The 21,034-nt window shown below is 47.3% G+C and overlaps 2 protein-coding genes across 3 annotated transcripts; both read right to left on the reverse strand.

The window, feature by feature from the left end:
* Window positions 1–7,999: 7,999 nt before the first annotated feature.
* LOC100835343 (plant UBX domain-containing protein 10) lies at window positions 8,000–15,179 on the reverse strand. Its single transcript, XM_003574162.4, has 4 exons — window positions 14,242–15,179; window positions 10,263–10,433; window positions 9,282–9,485; window positions 8,000–8,408 (listed from the first exon to the last, which is right to left on the reverse strand). Exons 1-4 carry the CDS (start codon window positions 15,022–15,024, stop codon window positions 8,178–8,180), a joined length of 1,389 nt encoding a protein of 462 aa, XP_003574210.1. The 5' UTR covers window positions 15,025–15,179; the 3' UTR covers window positions 8,000–8,177.
* Window positions 15,180–15,451: 272 nt separating this feature from the next.
* Window positions 15,452–19,870, reverse strand: LOC100835650 (zinc finger HIT domain-containing protein 2). 2 transcript variants are annotated; one of them, XM_003574163.4, is made up of 5 exons: window positions 19,588–19,870; window positions 19,382–19,454; window positions 17,943–18,096; window positions 16,838–16,879; window positions 15,452–16,531 (listed from the first exon to the last, which is right to left on the reverse strand). In XM_003574163.4, exons 1-5 carry the CDS (start codon window positions 19,671–19,673, stop codon window positions 15,654–15,656), a joined length of 1,233 nt encoding a protein of 410 aa, XP_003574211.1. In that variant the 5' UTR covers window positions 19,674–19,870; the 3' UTR covers window positions 15,452–15,653. The 2 variants fall into 2 exon arrangements, with proteins under 2 accessions (XP_003574211.1, XP_010234920.1); XM_010236618.3 differs by lacking the exons at window positions 19,382–19,454; window positions 19,588–19,870 and adding an exon at window positions 19,225–19,371.
* Between the last annotated feature and the right edge of the window lie 1,164 nt (window positions 19,871–21,034).

Genomic DNA, 21,034 nt, shown 5'->3' on the forward strand with positions numbered 1-21,034 from the left:
AGGTTCCTCCGAAAGCAAGAGCTTTTTCAATGGCGAGGGTTGTTGTGGAGGCGCGGTGGTAGCATCATCGTCGGCGCTTGTCGCCGTCGGCGATCCTGCCACGGCGTCCCTACCGCATCCCTCGAGCAGGCTCTCTCAAGGGAGACGTGCCAGGCGCACACCTCCGGCAAGCGTGCCGAGCACGAGACCGAACGAAAAGCTAAATGCTTGAACCTGAATGATAAACTCTTTAAGAACTGAACGTAACTGAACGCTGCCTCGCTAAGTGTGACCCCGGAATCTGCGTGTGGCCGGGGTGTTAGAAGGACGCTTGCGGGGGGAGTGCGCTCCCCTTGCAGCTGCCGGGTCCGTCCCGGGAAGGCATGGCTTGGAGTAGTTACCCCGCAAATGGAGTGGCTCGCCGCTACTGCTTGACCCCAGGTCAACACTGCGGGTCCATCCCGGGTCCCTGGTTTGGTCAAGGGTGAGGCGCGCGAGTCCCCGGCAACACAAAGCATAACACACAAGGGCGAAGGGATCCACCCCGCGAGGCAGCCCCGGGAACAAGGAACAAGGATTAAGCAGAACTAAAGAGCTTGCCGCAGCTCGCTCACCTCATTGCCACAGCTCGCCATGCTGGCTCTTGGCGATCGCGTGGTGCTCCCTCACCTCGTTGAAGGAGGTGACGAAGGCCAGTTGCTGGTCCTTGACGGCATCAAGGAACCGGTGCCCCCGGTCGAAGACGCTCGGATCCCAGGTGATGGGATTCCAAGCCACCCCAGCAAGGGTGCCGAGGTCGATGTCGAAGGAAGCGGCCGACGACGACGAAGCCCCCGCCGCTACCATATAGCTGGGCGGGGGGTCGTCCGCTTGCGGCGAAGCGTCCGGTCGCTCCTCCCCGGCAACCTCCCCCTGACCCACGCCCGGGAACTGCGGGGCTAGTGAGGTTGCCGCGCCCCCGGCAGGGACCGCCCCATACTGGGCGGCAGAAGGATCCGCGCCGGCGGCGTCTACGGCCGCCGGCCCGGCACCCCACACCGTCCCAGTGGCGGTGATGGTTGCCGTTGCCGCTGCGGCCGACGCAGCAGGGCTTGGCGTGGGGGCTGCTTCCGGCCCCTCCGCCGTCCCTATAACCTCGACGTCGGAGTCGAGGTCAACCACAATAGCACTCACTTCCCGTGCGGGTGCGCTCGGGCCTGCAGCAGTGGGGAGTGTGAGAATTGGAAAGCTAAAGAAGTTGCCCGGAGGCGGACAAGGGTGGTTACCTTGCAGGGCCGTTGGGCTTGCGGGGGGAGCCTCCCCCTCCTCTTCCGTCCCGACAGGGGTCTGCAGGAGGCTTGCTGCGGGTGGAGTGCCGCCTACGGAAAGACAAGGTACGGTTACATCATTAACTGACAATTGAAAATGCAGGAAAGGAGGAAGAAAGGAGTTGTACCTCTTGCCGGCGCCACCTCCGTTGGGGCTGGGTCGTCGGCAGGTGCTATGGCGGCGCCACTGGCCCCTGTGCCGGCCGAGTCGGCAGCACTGCCGGCGTCCGCGCGCGCCTTCTTGCTCGGCACGGCAGGTGGGGAGTCGTCCCTCCCCCACTTGCTGGCTCTTGCCGACGAATCAACCTTCCGGGGCTTGCGCCGAAGCGCAAAGCCCCGGAAGACCCCCCGAGCGGGCGGGGCCGTGGGTGCCCGTGGGGGTGCCGCGGCCCGGGGCACCGCGGGAACCGCCGACGGGGCCGCCACGACGTCAGGGGTCGTCACTGATGTGGCGACCGCCGCGGCCCCGGCAGCTGCTGCTGAGGTAGCCGCCGCCGGGTCGCTAGCGGTCGCTACCGGGGTAGTCACCGCCGTGACTCCGGCAACCACTGCAGGGGTGGTCGCCGCGGAGGTGCCGGCGGACGCCCCCAGGGCGGCTGCCGCCACGGAGCTGGTAGCCGCCATAGGGGCGGATGTCGCCGCAGCCACCGTGGAGGTCGCTGCGGCCGCTGCGTGCGCCCTTGATCTGCGCACGATCAGGGGCGCGTCGTCGCTGTCCTCCTCATCGTCGTCCACGGGGACGACTACCTGGGATGCGGCAGGCTGGCCCGCCTCGTCGTCCGAAGAATGAAGGGAGGGCTAGCTTACCTCCGACTCACCCCCGCTCTCCTCGAGCACCTGCTTCCCGCGAGGTGCCGGCGGAGGAGCGAGCGGAGTTTGAGTGGGGGAGTTGTCTATCAACCCCCACTCGTTGCAGGGCGGGAAGGAGGCGACGATGTCGTTCAGCCCCTGAACGCCAACATGGAGGGAGATAACCCCCGGCGGGAACCCCGTAGCGGGAAGGTCCTCGCCGGAGATCCCCTTCACCCACACCTGCAGGGATTCCCGGTCCACACCCTCGCGATGGAGGCGTGTCCTGTCCCCGGGCCCCGTGTACATCCACGCGGGGCGGGAGCGCAGTTGGAGCGGCGCGACTCGCCAGCTGATGAAGGTTCGCGCCACGTCGACGTCGGTGAGCCCCGCCAGCCGCAAGGCCTTGATCTTCTCCACGATGGGGAAGAGATCGGCGTCGCGGTGGTACAGGTCCCGCCAGCCACTGTTGGGTTGCAGCAGCTCGGTGGGCGAGAGGATGAACTCCTCGGGGTCTTGCACCCGGACCCAGCACCAGTCGCCCCGCCATTCCTTCTCGATATTCTTTTTCGACTGGATGATTAACTCGGACTTCATCCGGTCGCGGGCGCGGAACACCACCCTCGACAACATCGAGTTCGCGTTATCGATTCGGGGGTAAAAGTAATGCCGGAAGAGTGCCACCGACGGCATTACCCCGACGAATGCTTCGCAGAGGAACTGGAAGGTGGCGAGGAGATAGAGAGACGTGGGGTGGAGCTGCGCCACCCGCAGCTGGTACGACTCCATCAGTGCGTGGAGGAACAGGGAGAACGGCAGCACTAGACCGGTAAGGATGAAGCGCCCGAACACCCGGAAGTCATTTTTCTGGTGGTCGACGCCCGCGGGGAAGATCAAGGTCTCCCCATGCTCGTTGAACCCGGAGGCGACGGCGTGCCGGATCTTGGCCAGCGCCTCGCTGTTGTAGCTAGGCCGGTAGAAGGCGAGCGTGGCCCTCATCGCCCGCTTCTTCTGATCCTTGTCGGCGGCGGCCTTGGCGGCCGCCTCGCTTTTGCTGGCCGCCGGTTTCCTTGGGGCCTTCCCCTCCTTTCCCTTCCTGGTGGTGGGGGGCGCCATGGGGGGCGGAGGCAGAAGCTAGCAAAGCTCTTGGGCTCAAGATGCGAAGAAGTTGGAAGACGAAGGCTGGGGGGCTAAGGGTTTTCCCCTCAACGCAGCAGTAAAAGCTTTATAACACCCCGCCATTTGGTAACGGCCGGTTCCGCACCCTACGGGTGCACTGGGATAATTGCTAATGAAAGGGATAATGGGAAGAGTGGCCTTAACTTTCTTGTTTAAGGGGGAGGTTACAGCGGAGATCTTGACCCACTACTCTGTCCGTAACGGCAGGGTATGTGAGACGGCGAAGAGATGCGGGCCCGAGGCGAGTCGGGACCCACGCGTCGATTGGGGCGTAGCCCGGCAACCGACCAGGGAAGGGTCCGCCCGGGAACGGGTGTTGCCGGCCCACGCCCGGGGGCTACTGTCGCACCAGTGGCACCCGGGGTACCACTGCTGCACGACACGTGGGTCGCATCGCTGAGTTCCCGGAAGGATTTCACCCCGGGCGGCAACGTGCAGGCTGCCCGGCAAGCTACCAGCCCGGAAGGGCTAGCGGGGCTTCGGGGAATAATCCCGCCTGGGCACCTCTTGGGAAGGCACTTGCCGGGAGGAGGTGTTCCCGGGCACAGGTTCCCGCCGTGAGGGCGGGGCCGAGCGAGCAGAGAAGTGGCGCCACATGGGCGCGCGGCAGGCGCCCAGTGTGCAGTCTCGCCAGGGCAAGGAGTGAAACGCACGACGCATTTAATGAGCCGACAGGAGGGACGTTATCCGTCTAGTCGGACGAACAGTGGCTGTCCAGTCCTATTTTTTAGGCCCTAGGCCCCTAGCAGCGGGGTTGCATGCCAGCGCACCGAGGGTGAGCTGCCCAAGCTCCTTGCTCCTCAAGCACTTGGACAAGTTTTATAATAAACGAGATATTCCCTAGGTACAACTTCTGTGGAATTCTTATTACACTGATACTGTACCCCATGCTGTTGCCCCTTGTGGCTCTTTTTGGTGGAGAGACATATTCAAACTGAACCCTATCTTCTGAGGTTTCTCGAATTGCGTTGTGTCAGTCGGTGATAGCTGCACTTTTTGGAAGGACTTATGGAACGGCCGTATCTTGTCGGAGGAATTCCCTCGTGTCTTCTCCTTTGCACTTCAAGAAGATATCAAGAGCTTCATCGATGACATGCCGCAGGCGCAATCGTTGCAGGCTCCTGCCCTAGCTTTCACTGAGTTCAACACTCTTCAGCAAAGCTTAAATCAGCTGACTTTGGAACCTAGTGAGCAAGATACTTGGATTTATCACTGGCAGAAACCTTTCACACCTAATTGCTTCTATGGTCATTATTTTGCCTCTCTGCCTAGGCACCCGATGCTGTTGCGTATATGGAAATCCAAGTGTGTTATGAAACACAAAGTGTTTGCCTGGCTGCTCATTTTGGACAGGCTGAATACAAGGAACATGTTGAGGCGGAGGCATTATATCATTGCATCTGGCTGGAATTGCTTGCTCTGTACTTCCCCTCCCGAAGATCTTGATCACCTCTTTTTTGCTTGTCCATTGAGCCAGCAATGTTGGAATGATCTTGGCATCCAGTGGCAAATGGGTCTGCCATTGACTGAGCGTCTCTCAGCTGCACATAGTGTGTAACGCTTGTCTGTTTCACAATACCCCTCACTCTAAAGCCACCTGAAGGATTCTCCTGCAAACTGAGTTAAAGCTTCTGGCTCATCCCTCCTCCAAGGAGAAATTCAAAACCAAACTTAACCAACTTCTTTTTTTAACCTCTGACCTCCTAATGTAACATGTACAGTTCTGCTAACCCATTAATACAAAGTGCGGTAGGAGTCTCTCCTGATGTTTTCTCCAGTCAAAAAAAGACCTATCGGGTTTGCAGGTGTCGGATAACCATTGCCATCCATAGATCCATATAGTTCCTATTGCATTTTGTGTGCACAAATCTGATCGGTAGAAAAGGCAAAACCATTGACCTGCTTAAACTATGGGCAGAGACCAGCAAACTTACTGACCAAAATCACCAATTCCATCGTCCTATGTCGATTTATTAAAATAATCTACTACCATTTACTCTCTCCGTTTCATAATTCTTGTCTCATGACCAAAAATAGATGTATGTATTTATAAAATGTGTACATGTGATGTTTTGACAAGAATTACGAAACGGAATAGAACTTTAATATATTTTTGGAGATTCTAAGCGGGGCACTGCACTGCCCCCCTTAGTCTTACCATACGGCGCATTCTCGTCCGTTCGATCAGTTCCATCTTTCTTTTTTTGACGAAATCAAATCCATCTTCCTCTCCGTCTTCTCCCGATCCCCTCTCCCTCTCTCATTTCCTCCTCCCGAATCTGAGATGGCGCTGCAGACCGTGGCGGGGCCGCGGGGGCCCAAATCCTAAGCAGGGAGCGACGGACGTGGCAACGGCGACGGAGCAGGGCGTGGCGACGGCGACGGTGCAGGGGCGGACGCAACGGCAGCGGAGCAGTGGGGCGACGCACGACGGAGGAGCAGGGTGGCCATGGCGGCGGAGCAGACTACAGCCGCGGCACAGCGGAGGGCGCGGCCCCCAAATACCGAGGAGGGCGCGGGCTTCGGCGCCGGTGAAGGCGCCGGCGGCTGCGGTGGGTTCGGCCAGCAGGAGCCCGGCGTCTCGCCTGAGGCGGAGAGCGTCGACGAGGACGATGGCGAGGTCCTGGACCAGGAAACGGCAGATCGACTGACCAAATGCCGCCATCAATTCAGGTGCGGGTCGTGGCGGCAGTGGAGCGGACGAGGCAGCAGCGCACACAGCGGTGCATCACCAAGCGCGGCTGCGGCAGAGAGTTGATGTTGAACAGGAGATGCCGACCATTCCTTGGTTCCTTTTTTTATCACTGATGATGTGTTGTTGAGAATACAATGCTACGGTGGGTAATCTTCTTTTTAGTCCGTGCTTGCTAATCCGGCTAGTGCTTGTTTAATCTTTGCTTGCCAGTTACTCACATTGCTGAGAAGCAGGATTAGAAAGTTAATGTGGGTTTTCAGACCTCGGTAAACTATTAGAGCTTCTTAATTATCTTTGAGATATCGGTCCGTGTGCATGTATATTTGGGGCGATAAATAAGCATGGATGAACCGAAGAGCGGACACAGCTAACATGATAAGCATGTGTAGTTAAACCGATAAGTAGGTGTGAATGAGCCGACATGGATAAACTTGCAAATAGACGCAATTAAACCGGCAAGTATACGCCGATAAAGTGACAAGTCGGTAATTAATTATGTACAAAACGGTAAGTATGCTAGGATAAAACAACAAGTATGCACAATTAACTTCACAAATGAGCATGATTAACATGGCGAGTATGTGCCGATAATCTGGCAAGTAGGTATCGATAATCTAGCAACTAGGCATAGTTAAACTACAACTAAGTGTAGATAATTTGACAGTTGTGTGCATAATCTGGCAAGTAGGTGTAAATAATTTGGCAACTAGGCACACTTAATATGACAAGTATGCACAGTTAACCTGGCAAATGGGCATAATTAACATGGCAAGTAGGTGTCAATAATCTGGCAAGTAAGCATAATTAAACTAGCAACTAGGTGTGGATAATCTGGCAGTAGATGTGGATAATCTGACAAGTAGGTGTGGATAATCTGGCAAGTAGGTGTAGATAATTTGGCAACTAGGCACACTTAATATGACAAGTATGCACAGTTAACCTGGCAAATTGGCATAATTAACATGGCAAGTAGGTGTTAATAATCTGGCAAGTAGGCATAATTAATCTGGCAACTAGGTGTGGATCATCTGGCAAGTAGATGTGGATAATCTAGCAAGTAGGTGTGCATAATCTGGCAAGTAGGTGTGGATAATCTGGTAACTACGCACACTTGATATGACAAGTATGCATAGTTAATCTGGCAAATGAGCATAATTAGCATGGCAAGTAGGTGTCAACAATCTGACAAGTAGGCATAATTAACTGACAATTAAGTGTGGATAATTTGGCAGTAGGTGTGGATAATCTGACAAGTAGGCACACTTAATATGGCAAGTGGACACAATTAAACTGGTAAGTATGTGTGGATAATCTGACAAGTAAATGTAAATAATCTAGAAAGTAGGCCTCGTTAGTCTGGCAACTAGGCACACTTAATCTGACAAGTATGCATAGTTAAACCGGCAATTAGGTGTAAAAAAATTGATAGTAGAATTAATAAATTAACAAATAAACACAATTGAACTGGCAAGTAAATGTGGATAAACTAGTAAGTAGACGGGATCGATAAATTAGCAAGTTGATAAGTAGGCATGTATAAAATAAAATAAACGAGTAGTACGTACGGATAAACTTACGGTATAACTTTGTGATTATGTTAAAGTGCCGCTGTTTTTCCAAAGACTGAGTAATCTAGAAGAAGAAAAAAAAGACTAAAAAAAGGTGGGCTCAATGCCCAGGAAGACGACAGTCACGCCGCTGGGATGGGCTTGCGCTGTGAGGCTTGCGTGGGCTGGCGCGTGGCTGCGAGCGGGGCAGCTAGCGCGGGAGCGCGAGCGAGCGCACGCGGCAAAGCGCCGCTGGCAACGCTTCGGTGGGGCACGCCGCTAGGTAGCTTTGTCTTGTAACTTCTTGATATTATAGAAATTGACAGATTTTTTTTAAAACATAGTCTAAGTTTGACTTGAACAAAGATATGACTTATTATCTTATTTACGAACGGAGGTAGTATGATCTAACTTAACTCGTAGAATAACTTGAGATTTTAGGTCACGTGACTACCAAAACAGATCCACAAACTTGATAGATAAGACACATTGCAGCAGTCAACTGATCTGGGTGAACCTGAACTTATTGAACGAATCAGTAGCACAAAACCAGCATTTGCATCGAAGTCGTTTCTCAGTATATTGTCATACAACTGGAAGTCCCACTGTTGTCAAACAGAGTATAAAAGGAGCACCTATACTTCGCAAGTTTCAGTACAGAACTTACAAAACTGGAGACATTCACTGTTCTATCTCGATAAACAGGCTTGCTTGTGGATGCAAACTTGCTTCCACCAGTGTTTGGGAGTGCTTTTCTGGACCGTATGTTACCCGTGGAAAATTTGAAACTAGGCTGTACTTTTCTGCTTTCAAGCAATCCAAAGAATCAACATAGTCATATAGGGAGGTAATGGTGGCGGAACTGTGGAATCTCCTTTCTTTGCGCTCTCCAGTTGGAAATCTTATGAGAACCTGCATAATTATAAGTGCATGGCTCCCAGTTAGTCCAAGGACCGCTGATGAAATTTTGACACTATTACTACAAGTGAAAACATATACTCCCTCCGTCCTCAAATGAGGGTACTTCTAGCTCTTGTCCCAAGTCAAAAGATTTGAATTTCGACTAACTTTATTGAAAAGAATAGCAATATATATAACATAAAATCAGTATAATATGAAACTATATTTCAAGACGGATCTAGTGATACTAAATTGGTGACATAAATGTCGTTGCTTTTTCCCATAGTTGGTCAAACTTTAAAATATTTGACTTAGAACAAGAACTAGAAGTACACTTATTTGAGGATTGAAGGAGTACTCATATTCAGACCATGAAGTTTGTGTGTATGTAGATACAGCAAATTCAGGTACAATGTGTTCGTATCTAGGTGTGTTTGGTTTGGTGCCAAGACATGCCAGACCAAAAATTTGGTAATTGTTTGGATGGTTGCCAACTACTCCGTATTTGGCAAGCCAATTTCCTTTAGTCAACTCTAGTTTAATTTTTTAGCCAAAGTTGGCCAACTCAAGAGCAACCAGAACTACAACCAATTATATGGCAAGCCAAATTTTGGTAGGGCAAGTGTGGGCTCAACCAAACACACCCCTAGCCTCTCTTTAAAAGCTGTAATAAGTATCTCACGACAGAACTAAAGGAAGCTTAGCAAGTTTCATCACTAGAAATGCAGTATAAGGTAGGACATAAGGAACGGAAAAGATCCAGGTACAACATTGATAGCCGGTGATCAACGACAGAAGAAAAAAAAATGCCTCAAAAGAAGAAAGAAATGGTTCTGAGAAAGAATTGGTAAGAGGTTGTTGAAGGCAAAAGAGAGTTCGACATACTCGAGTAACGTCAGGCCCTTTCTCAGGCTCAGCTCCAAGAGCCATTGCCTTCTCTTGTCGCCTCCTTGCAAGAGCAGCTTCCTTTTCAGCTGCTTCTTGGACTGCCCTGACTTGTGCTTCCTCATCTTCTTTACGCTTCCTCTCAGCTTCTGCAGCTTCTCTTTCAAGTATTTCTTGTTCCTCTCTCCTTTGGCGTTCCCTGGCCTGGTAAAGTTATATAAACAATGCCCATAAAGAAGATTGATTAAATTATTGTTACCATCACAACATTTAAATACTAGCAGAAATTTTAGCTGCATGTTTCTACAATCTGCTTGAATTACACCTCAATTGATGCATTTACTCTACCAATATAGCATGTACAAGTAAGATCCTAATGAAGGCATGGTGTCCTTTACTGAAGAAAACCAAGTCACAACGTGTCTGACCCACATTCTGTTCTTGTTAGGGCATCTCCAATAGTCAATGTCGCAGTTGCTAAAAACGTGCCACGTCACCATTTGGATGATGTGGAGGAGAAAAGAGAAGAGAGAGAAATAAACCATTACTCTGGAGAGAAACCACTTGGCTCGTGTGCCAAGACGTGGTAACAACATTGTAGTCTATTGGAGACATCCTTGTTACTAAAATGCTCAACATGTGGGTTCCCCCCTCTCACACAAATATATTACTCCCTCCGTTCCATAATTCTTGTCGAAATATTACATGTATCTAGACACTTTTTTTGAAATAGATACATCCATTTTTGGGCGAATTTAAGACAAGAATTATGGAACGGAGGGAGTACTGTTTTATCTTAGTTAACAAGTCCTAGTAACAACTTGTTGGAGTGGTTGTCACTATTGGTACATTGAGATATTCTCTTTCTCTTCTAAGTAATGGTTTTAGTAACCACTTTGGAATATCCTTATTCACAGAGAGACCAAAGCAACAGCACTGTAAATAAAGAAGGATGCATAGGGACTATATAGCTCAACATACCTGATCAGCTTCAAGTGCAGCCCTGTAAGCAACATCTTGTTCCTCGCGCAAACGTTGATTGTTTAGTCTCTCTTCAGCTTCAATCCTGGCAGCAACAAGTGACGCGGTGCACTCTTCAACCACCCTTTGAAGAATTGTTATCATCTGTTCAGGTGATTTGGGGCCCTCAACCTTTGAAACATCAAAAGAAATGCATGAGGCCATGAGCAAAACTGAACAACTGTATAAAAACGTAACTGAAAATCCTGACACTTCAATAGGCTATAGTAGGAAACATAGTGGAGAGTAACAGTGAAATCTAGAGAGCTCTGAATACATTAATGACTAATGTTCTTCATTAGATGCATAATTTCACTCTACAGTCAGGTAAGGAAAGGAACCTATTAATCACACATGATGTACAAATGGAATGCAAGCAACAGATAAGAATATAACACGACATTTTACTCCAGAATCATATATTTTAATGTAACAACGTAAGAACAGAGCATTAGTCCTAACAAAAATGACAGCTAAGCTAACCAGTAGTAGCATCACCCATAGTACAAAATGGCATTGCATCATCAAATCATACATGATCACACGCATACAAGTCATATGCACTCCAACTAGAGGTGGTAACCATGGATCAATGTCCAAATCCAAATACAAAGGGTGCAACTGAAATCCGACTCAAATTGATCTAATCCATATCCAACCAAACGAAATAAGCCAACATCCAAGACCATCCAAATCCAAATACGGAAGGATATACAACAAGAATAGTAGATTCTACCTTCCAGTACTTGCAATTAAGACAAGGTTGCAACTAGAATTGGATCAGGCAGATATACAACAAGAATTCATTCAAACAAAGAAAAAACGGCTAATCTAATCAGAAGACGTGCTCATGGTTATCTTTTGGTGCGGCGGATTTCCAGTGAAGTGCGGCCTATAGTGGACCGAAGTATGCATGGACAACATTTAATTGGTAAATTCGAATTTTCAAAATGATTTATCTCTTAAATCGTTAATGCGATTAAAGATCCGTTTTCATGTTGAGTTCATCTCGACGAGGGCTTCAAAACAAGACCACATCTCATTACGTTTTGATGATTTTTTTTGGCGACACCACAAGTTACCAGATTAATCCATCATGGTTATCATGTTAGCAGTGAACGGTTACCATATTAATAAGAGATAAATGCACCCGTGGTCGTACTATTATTGAGTTGGTGTCACTTTAGTCCTAAAATTATGAAATTGCACACTTAGGTCCTAATTTTATTTTAAATGGCTCACACAAGGCCCTAAGCTGGTTCTGGAGCGTTTGACCCGCTACGTGACACGTTGACCCGATACATGTCAGCAATGGGGGCCCACAGACCATAACCAATGCCAATGTAATTTAGCAGAAACCCCCTCGCGGAAGGAAAACAAGGGGAGAAATAAAAGAGATGGCCCTTATGCAACGGGGTTTCTGCTTAATTACATCGCCATTGGTTATGATCTGTGGGCCCTCTCGCTGACGTGTACCGGGTCAACGAGCCATGTACGCGGGTCAAACGTGCCAGAACCAGCTTAGGACCTCGCGTGAGCCACTTAAAATAAAATTAGGACCTAAGTGTGCAATTTCATAATTTTTGGACTAAAAAGACACCAACTCAAAAATAGTAGGACCGCATGTGCATTTACCTCTATTAATAATATGTGGTTACCAGTTAAACAATTACATGTACTTTATGCACTGCAATGTTTGCAATCTCACAAGTGAGTATCCAATGATAATCAACAATTAAGAGATGGCATCAGACATACAATGATCCAAGTTTTACATGGGTGTAGAGTGTTCTTCCAGAAATCTGTGACCGAGGGATATAACCTGGTAAACATGTGGTCATAATATGGTAAACAAGTGGCTATAACCTGGTAAATAATGACTGAAAAAAGTCATCAAAACATATCAACACAGGATCTATTTTTGAACATCTCACCGCGATGAATCTAACAGTGAAAATGGATCATTAATCGGATGCACGGTTTGGGAGATAAAAGAATTACCGCTGGATCGAACTTACGGTGAGCACGTGTGCTGAATAGTTCAGTCCAAGAAAAAATATGGAGACGCAAGCCTGATTTCTGAAAAAGAAAGGGACTCGATCTCGTGATCTCTTCAGTTTCTTTTATTGTTTGGATTCAGTAGGAAGAAAATGTGAGGTTGCTAGTTCCTGAGGTCTGGGAGAAGACTTTGACTCTCAATATCCAAACGGGGTGCTAACTGAAGCAGGATAGGAGTCACAGGCTGACGCGCCACCAGGCCCACGCGGCGCTTCGGAGGAGAAAAGCAAGCGCTGCCTTAGCTGACACAAGACAGGAAGATGAAGATGGGACGGGGGAGCCGCCGGTTGACATGGCACGCAGGGACGAGGAGCGGCGCCGACGCAAACCCGAATATGGGGAACAAATACCATGCTGGATTCAATGAATCTTGGACACACCAGTATAATACCCAAAAATGAATCCAATCCTAATTGGACTTGACGACATACAGACATCCAAGTCCAACGCAATTAGGTCCAAGGCATTTTGGACAGCGCAGATCCGATGCCATCTCTACCTACGATAGAGTACACATGGAGTGGAAGACAAGTATACCAATTTTGAAGTAAGTAATAATGCACACATTTAGCCTAGTAGCTTACAAAATAACCAAAGATTGGCTGCTTAGACCAAGTGAATTTTCCTGATCTCTTTTTGTCATTAGTCTAACCATCCATCATTCCATCTACAAGAAACTGCATCAGCTACTTAGTGACCGGATGGTAATGTGATGCAGTAGTACGTGAGCATTTATCTACATGGAAGGACCTATGCTTGTGCACAAAAGATGATGTTTCTTGTAGGGAAAATAAGGTAAAAGTAAAACATTATAAGCACTTTTTTTCAAAGCACCATTCATTAAGGAAACTCCAGTCCCCTTTCTTGAATCTTGTGGTGATTCCTGGGTCTGGTTGATAAAAAAAATCTCAGGAATAATTACCGAACTAATTTACTCGTATCAGGAGCAGTTTTTGCTTAAATTCATTAGAGTACATGCAATTCTAGTATAAAGGTTTGTTGAGGAATCATGTAAATGCAACAGTGCCCTACAGTATGTTGGGTTCATGCAAAATTGGTTAACCGGAATGGGAAACAAGGGGTATATTGTTGGGTACAGGACTAAAGGACCTGATAGTTTTTGGGATTGTGTAATCTGAAAGGAGACCATTTCAATTGTTGGAGGAGATTGGGAATTGAAAATTGAGTACAAAAAAACTCCAATCAAGATTGACAGGGGACAGGTTGTGAATGATAGTAATAACTGAAACTACTCACCTACCCAACCCCACCTCTCAACTCAACTTTAAATCCCCATCAATGTAGACAAATAAACACTAGAAGAATGCTGATAAAGAACTTGTTAAGGATATCACGCACTTTCCTGTTCTTGATTAGGAGTACATTACAACATATGCAGTTATGCACACGTCCATAACAAAAGCAGTAAGATAAAAAAAAAATGTAGCTATAGAGGGCAACATTTCAAATAATCCAAATGTGTATGACAACATAAACACATCCACACCACCAAACTCAAATATCTATCAAGAGAAAATTATATCCTTAATGCAGGATCCAGCAGCAAGCCTATAAGCACAAGGGTATAGCAATATGCTTACCTAACTCCCACACGGCCATAATTATTTTTCTAAGCTACTGGATAGACACATCATAATAATAATCAAACATTCTAATTAAGAATCACAATCTCCTCTCAGCAGGCCCTACAAATAACGCGCATACTCTACCAAGATTACCTTATATTATGAAACTTTATCAACCTAAATCCAGCAGATCTGAAGGTTTTACACAAAGACCTATAGTATCATATCTGTTAGTAATCTACGCAGCACAGAAGCTAGACCTTAGACAAAAACTGAGTGGCACACAGACACCATACCTGCTGCAATAGCATAATTCTCTGGTTCGTAGATGCCATGACTAGCGCACAAAACGGGAACCGTGATGCATTCAGGCTGTTGCTCATCTTGAACCCTTCAGTCCTTCTGATGCTACCACCCCACGCAACAAAGTTCTCATCTATGAAGGCAGCAACCGGCTCGGAGCAGAGGCAGCCACCGCAGAATGCAGGGGTATCCGGGTGGTCAGGGGAGTGGAGGTACACGAAGAGAAGCTTGTACTCACGCTGAGCACGCTGCAGCGCATCAGCGAAGCCCTCAGCAACGAAGTGTGGGCCACGGCCAGCCCCGAAGTCGCGCTCGAACTCCGCTAGGAAGTCGACCGCCTCCGCGGCGGATGGAGCCATCTCGAGCAACCGGTTGCCACCGCCACCCTGCGCGAGCCCGAGGAGGGAGAGGGACCGGGACAGCACGCCGCCGGCGACCCAGACACCGAGGCGGATGGAGCCGGTGATGAGGCCTACCCCACCGGAGACCACGTAGAAGGGGAGCGTCACCAGCCTCCACGCGATCCCCGGCTGCTGCTGCGGAGCCGGCGCCGCGAGCGCGGACGGGGACGCAACGAATTCCGGCTGGAACTGCGGCGGAGGCGGCGGGGGAGCGTATGCGGACGGCTCGGGCGAGGAAGGGTTGGCGGTCATGGAGGAGACGGCGAGCTGGAGGTCCCAGTTGTGGGCGGCGAGGATCTCGGTGCAGAGGTCGGGGTCGGAGATCCCGGTGACGGCCTGGAAGTAGCCGACCTTGTCGTCGACGGTCTCGGCCATGGCGGCCGGTGGTGAGACGGGGGTTCCGAGCTAGGGTTTGGGGATTCGAGGGAGGGAGGGCGGTTGTTAGGACTCGCGAGGAGGAGATGCGAGCTAGCGAGATGCGAAAGGAAGTCTCGACTCTCGAGTTTGATTGGTGGCCACAGCGAGGAAAGAGACGACTCGGTGGTGACGTGACGTCTCGCCTTCCTCCTCTACTGGATCAAGTCGCCAACGGAACGGAAATACGGAATGCTGCTCTACCGTATCTTTGTGGGAGTGTGGTGTAGTCTGGATTTTTCCGCGAGATCCTTTGTGTGCACAAGACATGAATTCCGCAGGAAACAGTGTGCGATTCTACGATGGGACAAAATGATATTAGTACACCGAAAAATCTTTGGCGCAATACTGCTAGCTGCTAGGAAACATATATTTGCACCTTAATACGGAGTATGAGCTACAGTATATTTTTTTCGCTTGAAAAGTATGATCAGAACAACAGAATTTTGAAAGATCACATATTCAAAAGATCATAATTTATACATTGAACCAGTGCACTGGAAGGTGAAGAAAAGCACCGAGATGTCCTTAACAAAGATAGAAACCAAGTTACACGGTGCGGTATTCTAGCAGCAACTGCATTCATATGCTTACACCTCCTCGATAAGAACTTTGGATTGCGGGTTGCTCTTCCTACCTGCATTTCGCGGCTGGCTACCACTATCCAACTCCTCAAGAGATGCTTTCTGCACCTCAACAATGCGAGCCAACGAAGGCCATGAATCATTTGGTTGCTCGTGAGCCCAGCAGGTCATGAAGAACAGCTTCCTGTTCGCGCTGCGGAGCTTTTGGGAGCTATGCGCCCTTTCCGTCCTGCCCACTTTCTCTTCCTTGAGCATCCTCTCAGCGGCTTGAATGAGCCTCTGGAAATCACAGAATGCGCACACAACAGCGGTGCCTCCTAAGGAGATGATGGTGATAATATCATCTACGAGTCCGATGGCAAACCTGAAACCTCCGGTGTGCCTGTAAGCTGGAGAGCATGTCTCCTCTATGCAGGTCGCGAGCGCTTCTGATACAGTCTCAGGTTTAGCATCCTCTCCCATGACTTTCGACATTGATAAGGCAACAGTTGAAGCACCAAAAGGATCAGAATGCCAGTCACCATTGTAGAGGCGAAGCGTGAAGCAGTAGCTGTACAGAATATCAACCAAGTGAACAGTGAGCAGAGGAGATGGCTCTGCCCTGGTTAGCTGTTTGAGTGATGGGAGAGGAATCTCTGGCCCTTCTGGGATTTCATTGATGACAGACTCTGATGCAGTCATTGGACTTGATAAAGCAGTGTCATCTGTACTTATTTCTCTGATAAGCTGGCTCCCATCAGGGCTAAGAGAGATCGATTTAGCAGAAGGATTTTTCCACCATGGTGTCCATGGCTCAATCATCTTGCTGAGTTCACCTGATGCCAGAGCTTGACGAAATCGTTTGATTTCATCGTCAGAGAGGTCCTCAAGCTTGATACTGTCACCTGTTTGGTAGAACGTAACAAACAAGAAGTTAAGAACCCAATATAAAAGCTGGCAAATATGGGAAATTTACTGGTTCGCACAAACATCCAATCTAATATGACAAAGCCGTAAACAAAAAATAATGTGGGGGCAAAGAAAGGTGGTAAAAATCAATTATCTAATGCTGTTAACATCTGAACTACACTTAAACACCAAATAAAACAAAATTGGAAAATGAACGACATTGTTTAAAGAACCTATCATAGTGTTGCCGAAAGTTACTGATATGTCACACTATAAAGGCATCAGGAGTACATATAGCATACCAGAGATGGCTTTCTGGATAAGTTCCTCGGACAACATTGACTCTGCAGGATAAAAAAAAGTTTAATATTGTCAAAATGAGAATCATTGCTGGGTGTAAAAAAACAAAAACCTGATTAATTATCTAAAAGATAGATCAGGGTTTATCCATGATTACCCAAAAGATGCATAGAATGAATTCGCAAAAGCCAGGTCTTACTAACTGATAACTACATTCAAACCAAAGTGTACATTAAAGACTCCAGGACCAAGATTTGGTCGCCTAGGAAGCTGCTACATATATTTCCAGATTCCAGAATGTACCACCAAGTAAGGAAGAGGTGTCCTCCTTTCCCCAAGAGTAGGAACTAATTCAATTATTTTCCCCAAAACCTTAATTTCAACTATTTTTTGTGTAATGCAATTAGCTGGCAATTGCAGCCTGCGGGTTTCTATCTTTGGTGACTATTACAACCAAATATAAGCACCAACTAGACATTGCACCATATATCACGCTAAGTAGAGAAGCCATCTAGTTTGCTACTCGTGACCAATAGACGATATAAGAATAAAAAGAACTCAGGTGAGTATCTCAAAGCAATCAAAATGCCGGTTAGAATCAGTAACTGAAAAGGCAAAGATCCACTTATAGTATGCAAATCAGTTTGAGAGGAAATGGTATGCAAAAAGACATAATATTTTTACAAGACTGACAAACGAGGAGATAATTCCTAGAGCTTCTACTTCACCACAAAACCTAAAACAATATTTCAATAAAGCTCAATGTGACTAGGGAGACAAGCAAACACATTGAAGCAATACACGGCAACGAAGGCTTCAACATGAGTGACAGATGCACAGCTAAATTGCAGGAGACTGGAAATTGGGGTGCCTGTGGGCAGGGGCGGAGCCAGCACATAGGCATTGGGCTCAGCTGAACCCAATGGAATTAAACTAATTCCTTTAGAATTGCTATATGTTTGATCTTTAGGACTGAACCCATCTATATAATATGGTGAACCACATAATATTTTCTAGCTCCGCAACTGCCTGTGGGTATGCCAATGGTCACACTATGGCCTGTAAGCTATCAAGCATAACAACGAAAATCATGCGCAACCGACATACCATCTCCAGCATCTGACTCCATCTCTTCTTCCAAGTGGAACCGTTTAAGTATATCGAGCATCTGCTTTTTCGATTCATCTTCAGGCTGAATCTGCTTAAGCTCCTCCGTTACATTCTCACGCATGAACAATTCAGTGCATTGAACACTATGCCCCTGTTAAACAAGAATCAAGATTACAAACAATGGAGAGAAGTAAGACCCCCGTGATGCAAAGTGAACTTAAACACCTCAAGCAGTCAAAAACAAATTTTATACATGCATACAATATCAGACACAAATTCCACGAGTTATTATGTGAATGATACTACTCCCTACATCCAGAAATAAGTGACTTGGATTTGTATAAGAATCTACAAATCCAATTGACATTCTTATGCAAATCCAAGTCACTTATTTCCGGGCGGAGGGAGTAATAAATTATATCTCAAAATAGTGAAATGAAATTAACGAAAATTACAGCTGCCAATAGTGAGCACAATAACGTACTCCCACCGATCCATAATAAGTGCTTTGTACTAAATTCAAGACACTTATTATGGATTGGAGGGAGTAGTATGAAGTATAAACCCACAGAACCAGCTTGCTTAACTTGACCGTATTCTTGCTCAGGAACGTGCAAGTATTCTCTTCCAACTAATTGATACAACGGTCCTAACAATAAACATATATATCCATTCAAACTAGCAAGTGATGTGAAGTATGGTACCTAAATGCATGTGACCAAAATCCCACCATCCTTGGAATTTCTACACCTTGCCCTTGCTTGAAATGTTTACCCAAGTTGTGTTTGCTTGAGTCTCAAATAACATGCATTATCAACACAGGGAAATAGCATGGTTTTTGTCCTTTCTAATCGATTTCTCTTCTAATGCACATTTCTCAAATCCAGTATGGCACCCTGTATTGCTCGTGTAGCACAGCACACTAAACCTTTTCCAGGATTTTTTTTTTTAAAAAAACTGTAAGGGACACCCCCAATGGTATAAATAGGAACCTAAATCGCATCCTTAAGGACTTGAACCCAGGAAGTGGGATTGTACATCCACTCCCCCAAGCAAGTCAGCTAGGCTAACTTCCTCCTTTTCCAGGAATTGGAACCAGACAAAGCAAAGAGGCAACTCCTACAACTCCATCAGCACTGAAAAGGAGCAGATACACAGCCAAAAGGTAACTATCTCCGCCATTTTTTTAGCCTGGTTTTCTAACAGAACTTTCATGTAACATTACAAGCAAGAAGCAACTGGACGTTCGTCAGTGAAATTAATCCCTCCAAAACCTTACAGCTTCAATGCAGCAATTCGACGAACACCTCGTGGTCATACCCACAGGCCAACTCAAACTTCGAATCGAAGAGTGTAATTAATCTCCCAAATATGTGACATCTCTGAGGCAGGAAGATAACGTGCACGGGGAGCAGAAAGAACGAGATAAGGTGCACCTTGTAGCACGTGAGCGAGCAGTAGCGGGAGTTGCAGCGGGGGCAGGTGTACTGCGCGAACTGCTTCTGGCATCTGCACAAACGCATCACACGCACAAAGGAAAATATCAATCCCAACTCTTGAAATCTGCGGCCCAGAGGAAAGGGAAACGTAGGACGGGCGGAAGGCCGGAAGTGAGGTGCGGTGAGACTAACTAATAACTCACACGCGGCAGATGACCCTGGTTTCGGCGAAGGATGACGGCGGGGCAGAGGCGGCCGCGTCCTCGGAGACCACGACGTCCCTCTCCATCCCCCGCGCGCGGTGGCTGCTCGTGCTCTTCTCGCTCGCCGTAACGGTCGTGAGCGGGCGGGCGTTCTCGATGGTTTTCCCGGCGTGCGGCGCTAGCGCGGGCGCGGAGCTTTCTGGAAGCTGGAACCGGAAAGAGGGCTGCGGAGTGCGGACACCGTTGGGGTGTCTCTAACATATTTTGGGACGACATATGGGCCGTGGCGTGCGAGTACCTGTGTTGATGGAATGTTTTGTAGGCTGAAAAATCAGGTTCTACACTTGTTTTCTTCTACGGGAGAGAATACGAATTACTACAACCTCCTTTTTAAATACAAAATGTTTTAGTTTGTTCTAAGTAATAAAATTAAGTTTGTAATTTTTTTATCAAAATCTAGAATTCCAAATTAGACTTACTTAAATATATCATTACATATTTTCATAGTATACTCATTTGATATTGCAGATTTTAGTACTCCCTCCGACCGGTATTACTTGTCTCAAATTTGCCCAAATACGGATGTATCCATGTGTAAAAAGTGTTAGATACATGTAATATTTCGACAAGTAATTCCGACTGGAGGGAGTAGATTCTTTTATAGACTTGAACAAATTTGAAAAATCTTGACTTAGAATAAAGATAGAACTTCTTATATTTAAGATAGGGAAGTATCTCTCTTTTTAGACACAAGATGTTCTAACTTTGTCTTGAGTCAAACTTCTTTAAGTGTATAGGAAAATGTACTAATATCTACAAGATCAAATAAGTATATCGTAAAGATATATATCATGATGGACCAAATAAAACTAATTTAGAGATCCACAAAAAAACTAATTGAGAGTTATTAATATTGGTTGATTTTTCTATAAACTTTGATCAAATTTTGAGAAGTTTAACTCAGGACAAAGTTAGAACATTTTATATTTGGAAACGCTGTGAGAAGTATCTTTCAACTGAGCTGTGCAGGTGCTTCAAACAAAATTCAACTTCGAAATTCCAAGTATGTGGAAATGAGGAGATTTTAAGACATACATTAGCGGATAGTGTCTCCTCCTGCACGGCCTACCCTCCAGCTTCCGGGACTCATCTGGCCATTTTTTTTTAGGCCTCTCTTGTACAGTAGAGCTGTAGCCCCAACCGGGGATCGAGTTAACCCGAGCAAGTGACCCGAGCCAAGCTCGGTTCTCAACTCATCTGGCCATCTGGGCAGGATAACAACACCGTTGTACAGAAGCACAATGCATCAAGTTAACACATTTATATTCTTGATCATCTGAATGGATCATAGTCCCTCCAAAAAAAATCTGACAGGATCACCTAAAGGAAGTCACATCTTCTAAACAAATGTTGCAGCTTTGCTATATCTAAATCTCTTGATTTTTAG

Source organism: Brachypodium distachyon, chromosome 3 (assembly GCF_000005505.3).
Source record: "Brachypodium distachyon strain Bd21 chromosome 3, Brachypodium_distachyon_v3.0, whole genome shotgun sequence".
NCBI lineage: Eukaryota > Viridiplantae > Streptophyta > Magnoliopsida > Poales > Poaceae > Brachypodium > Brachypodium distachyon.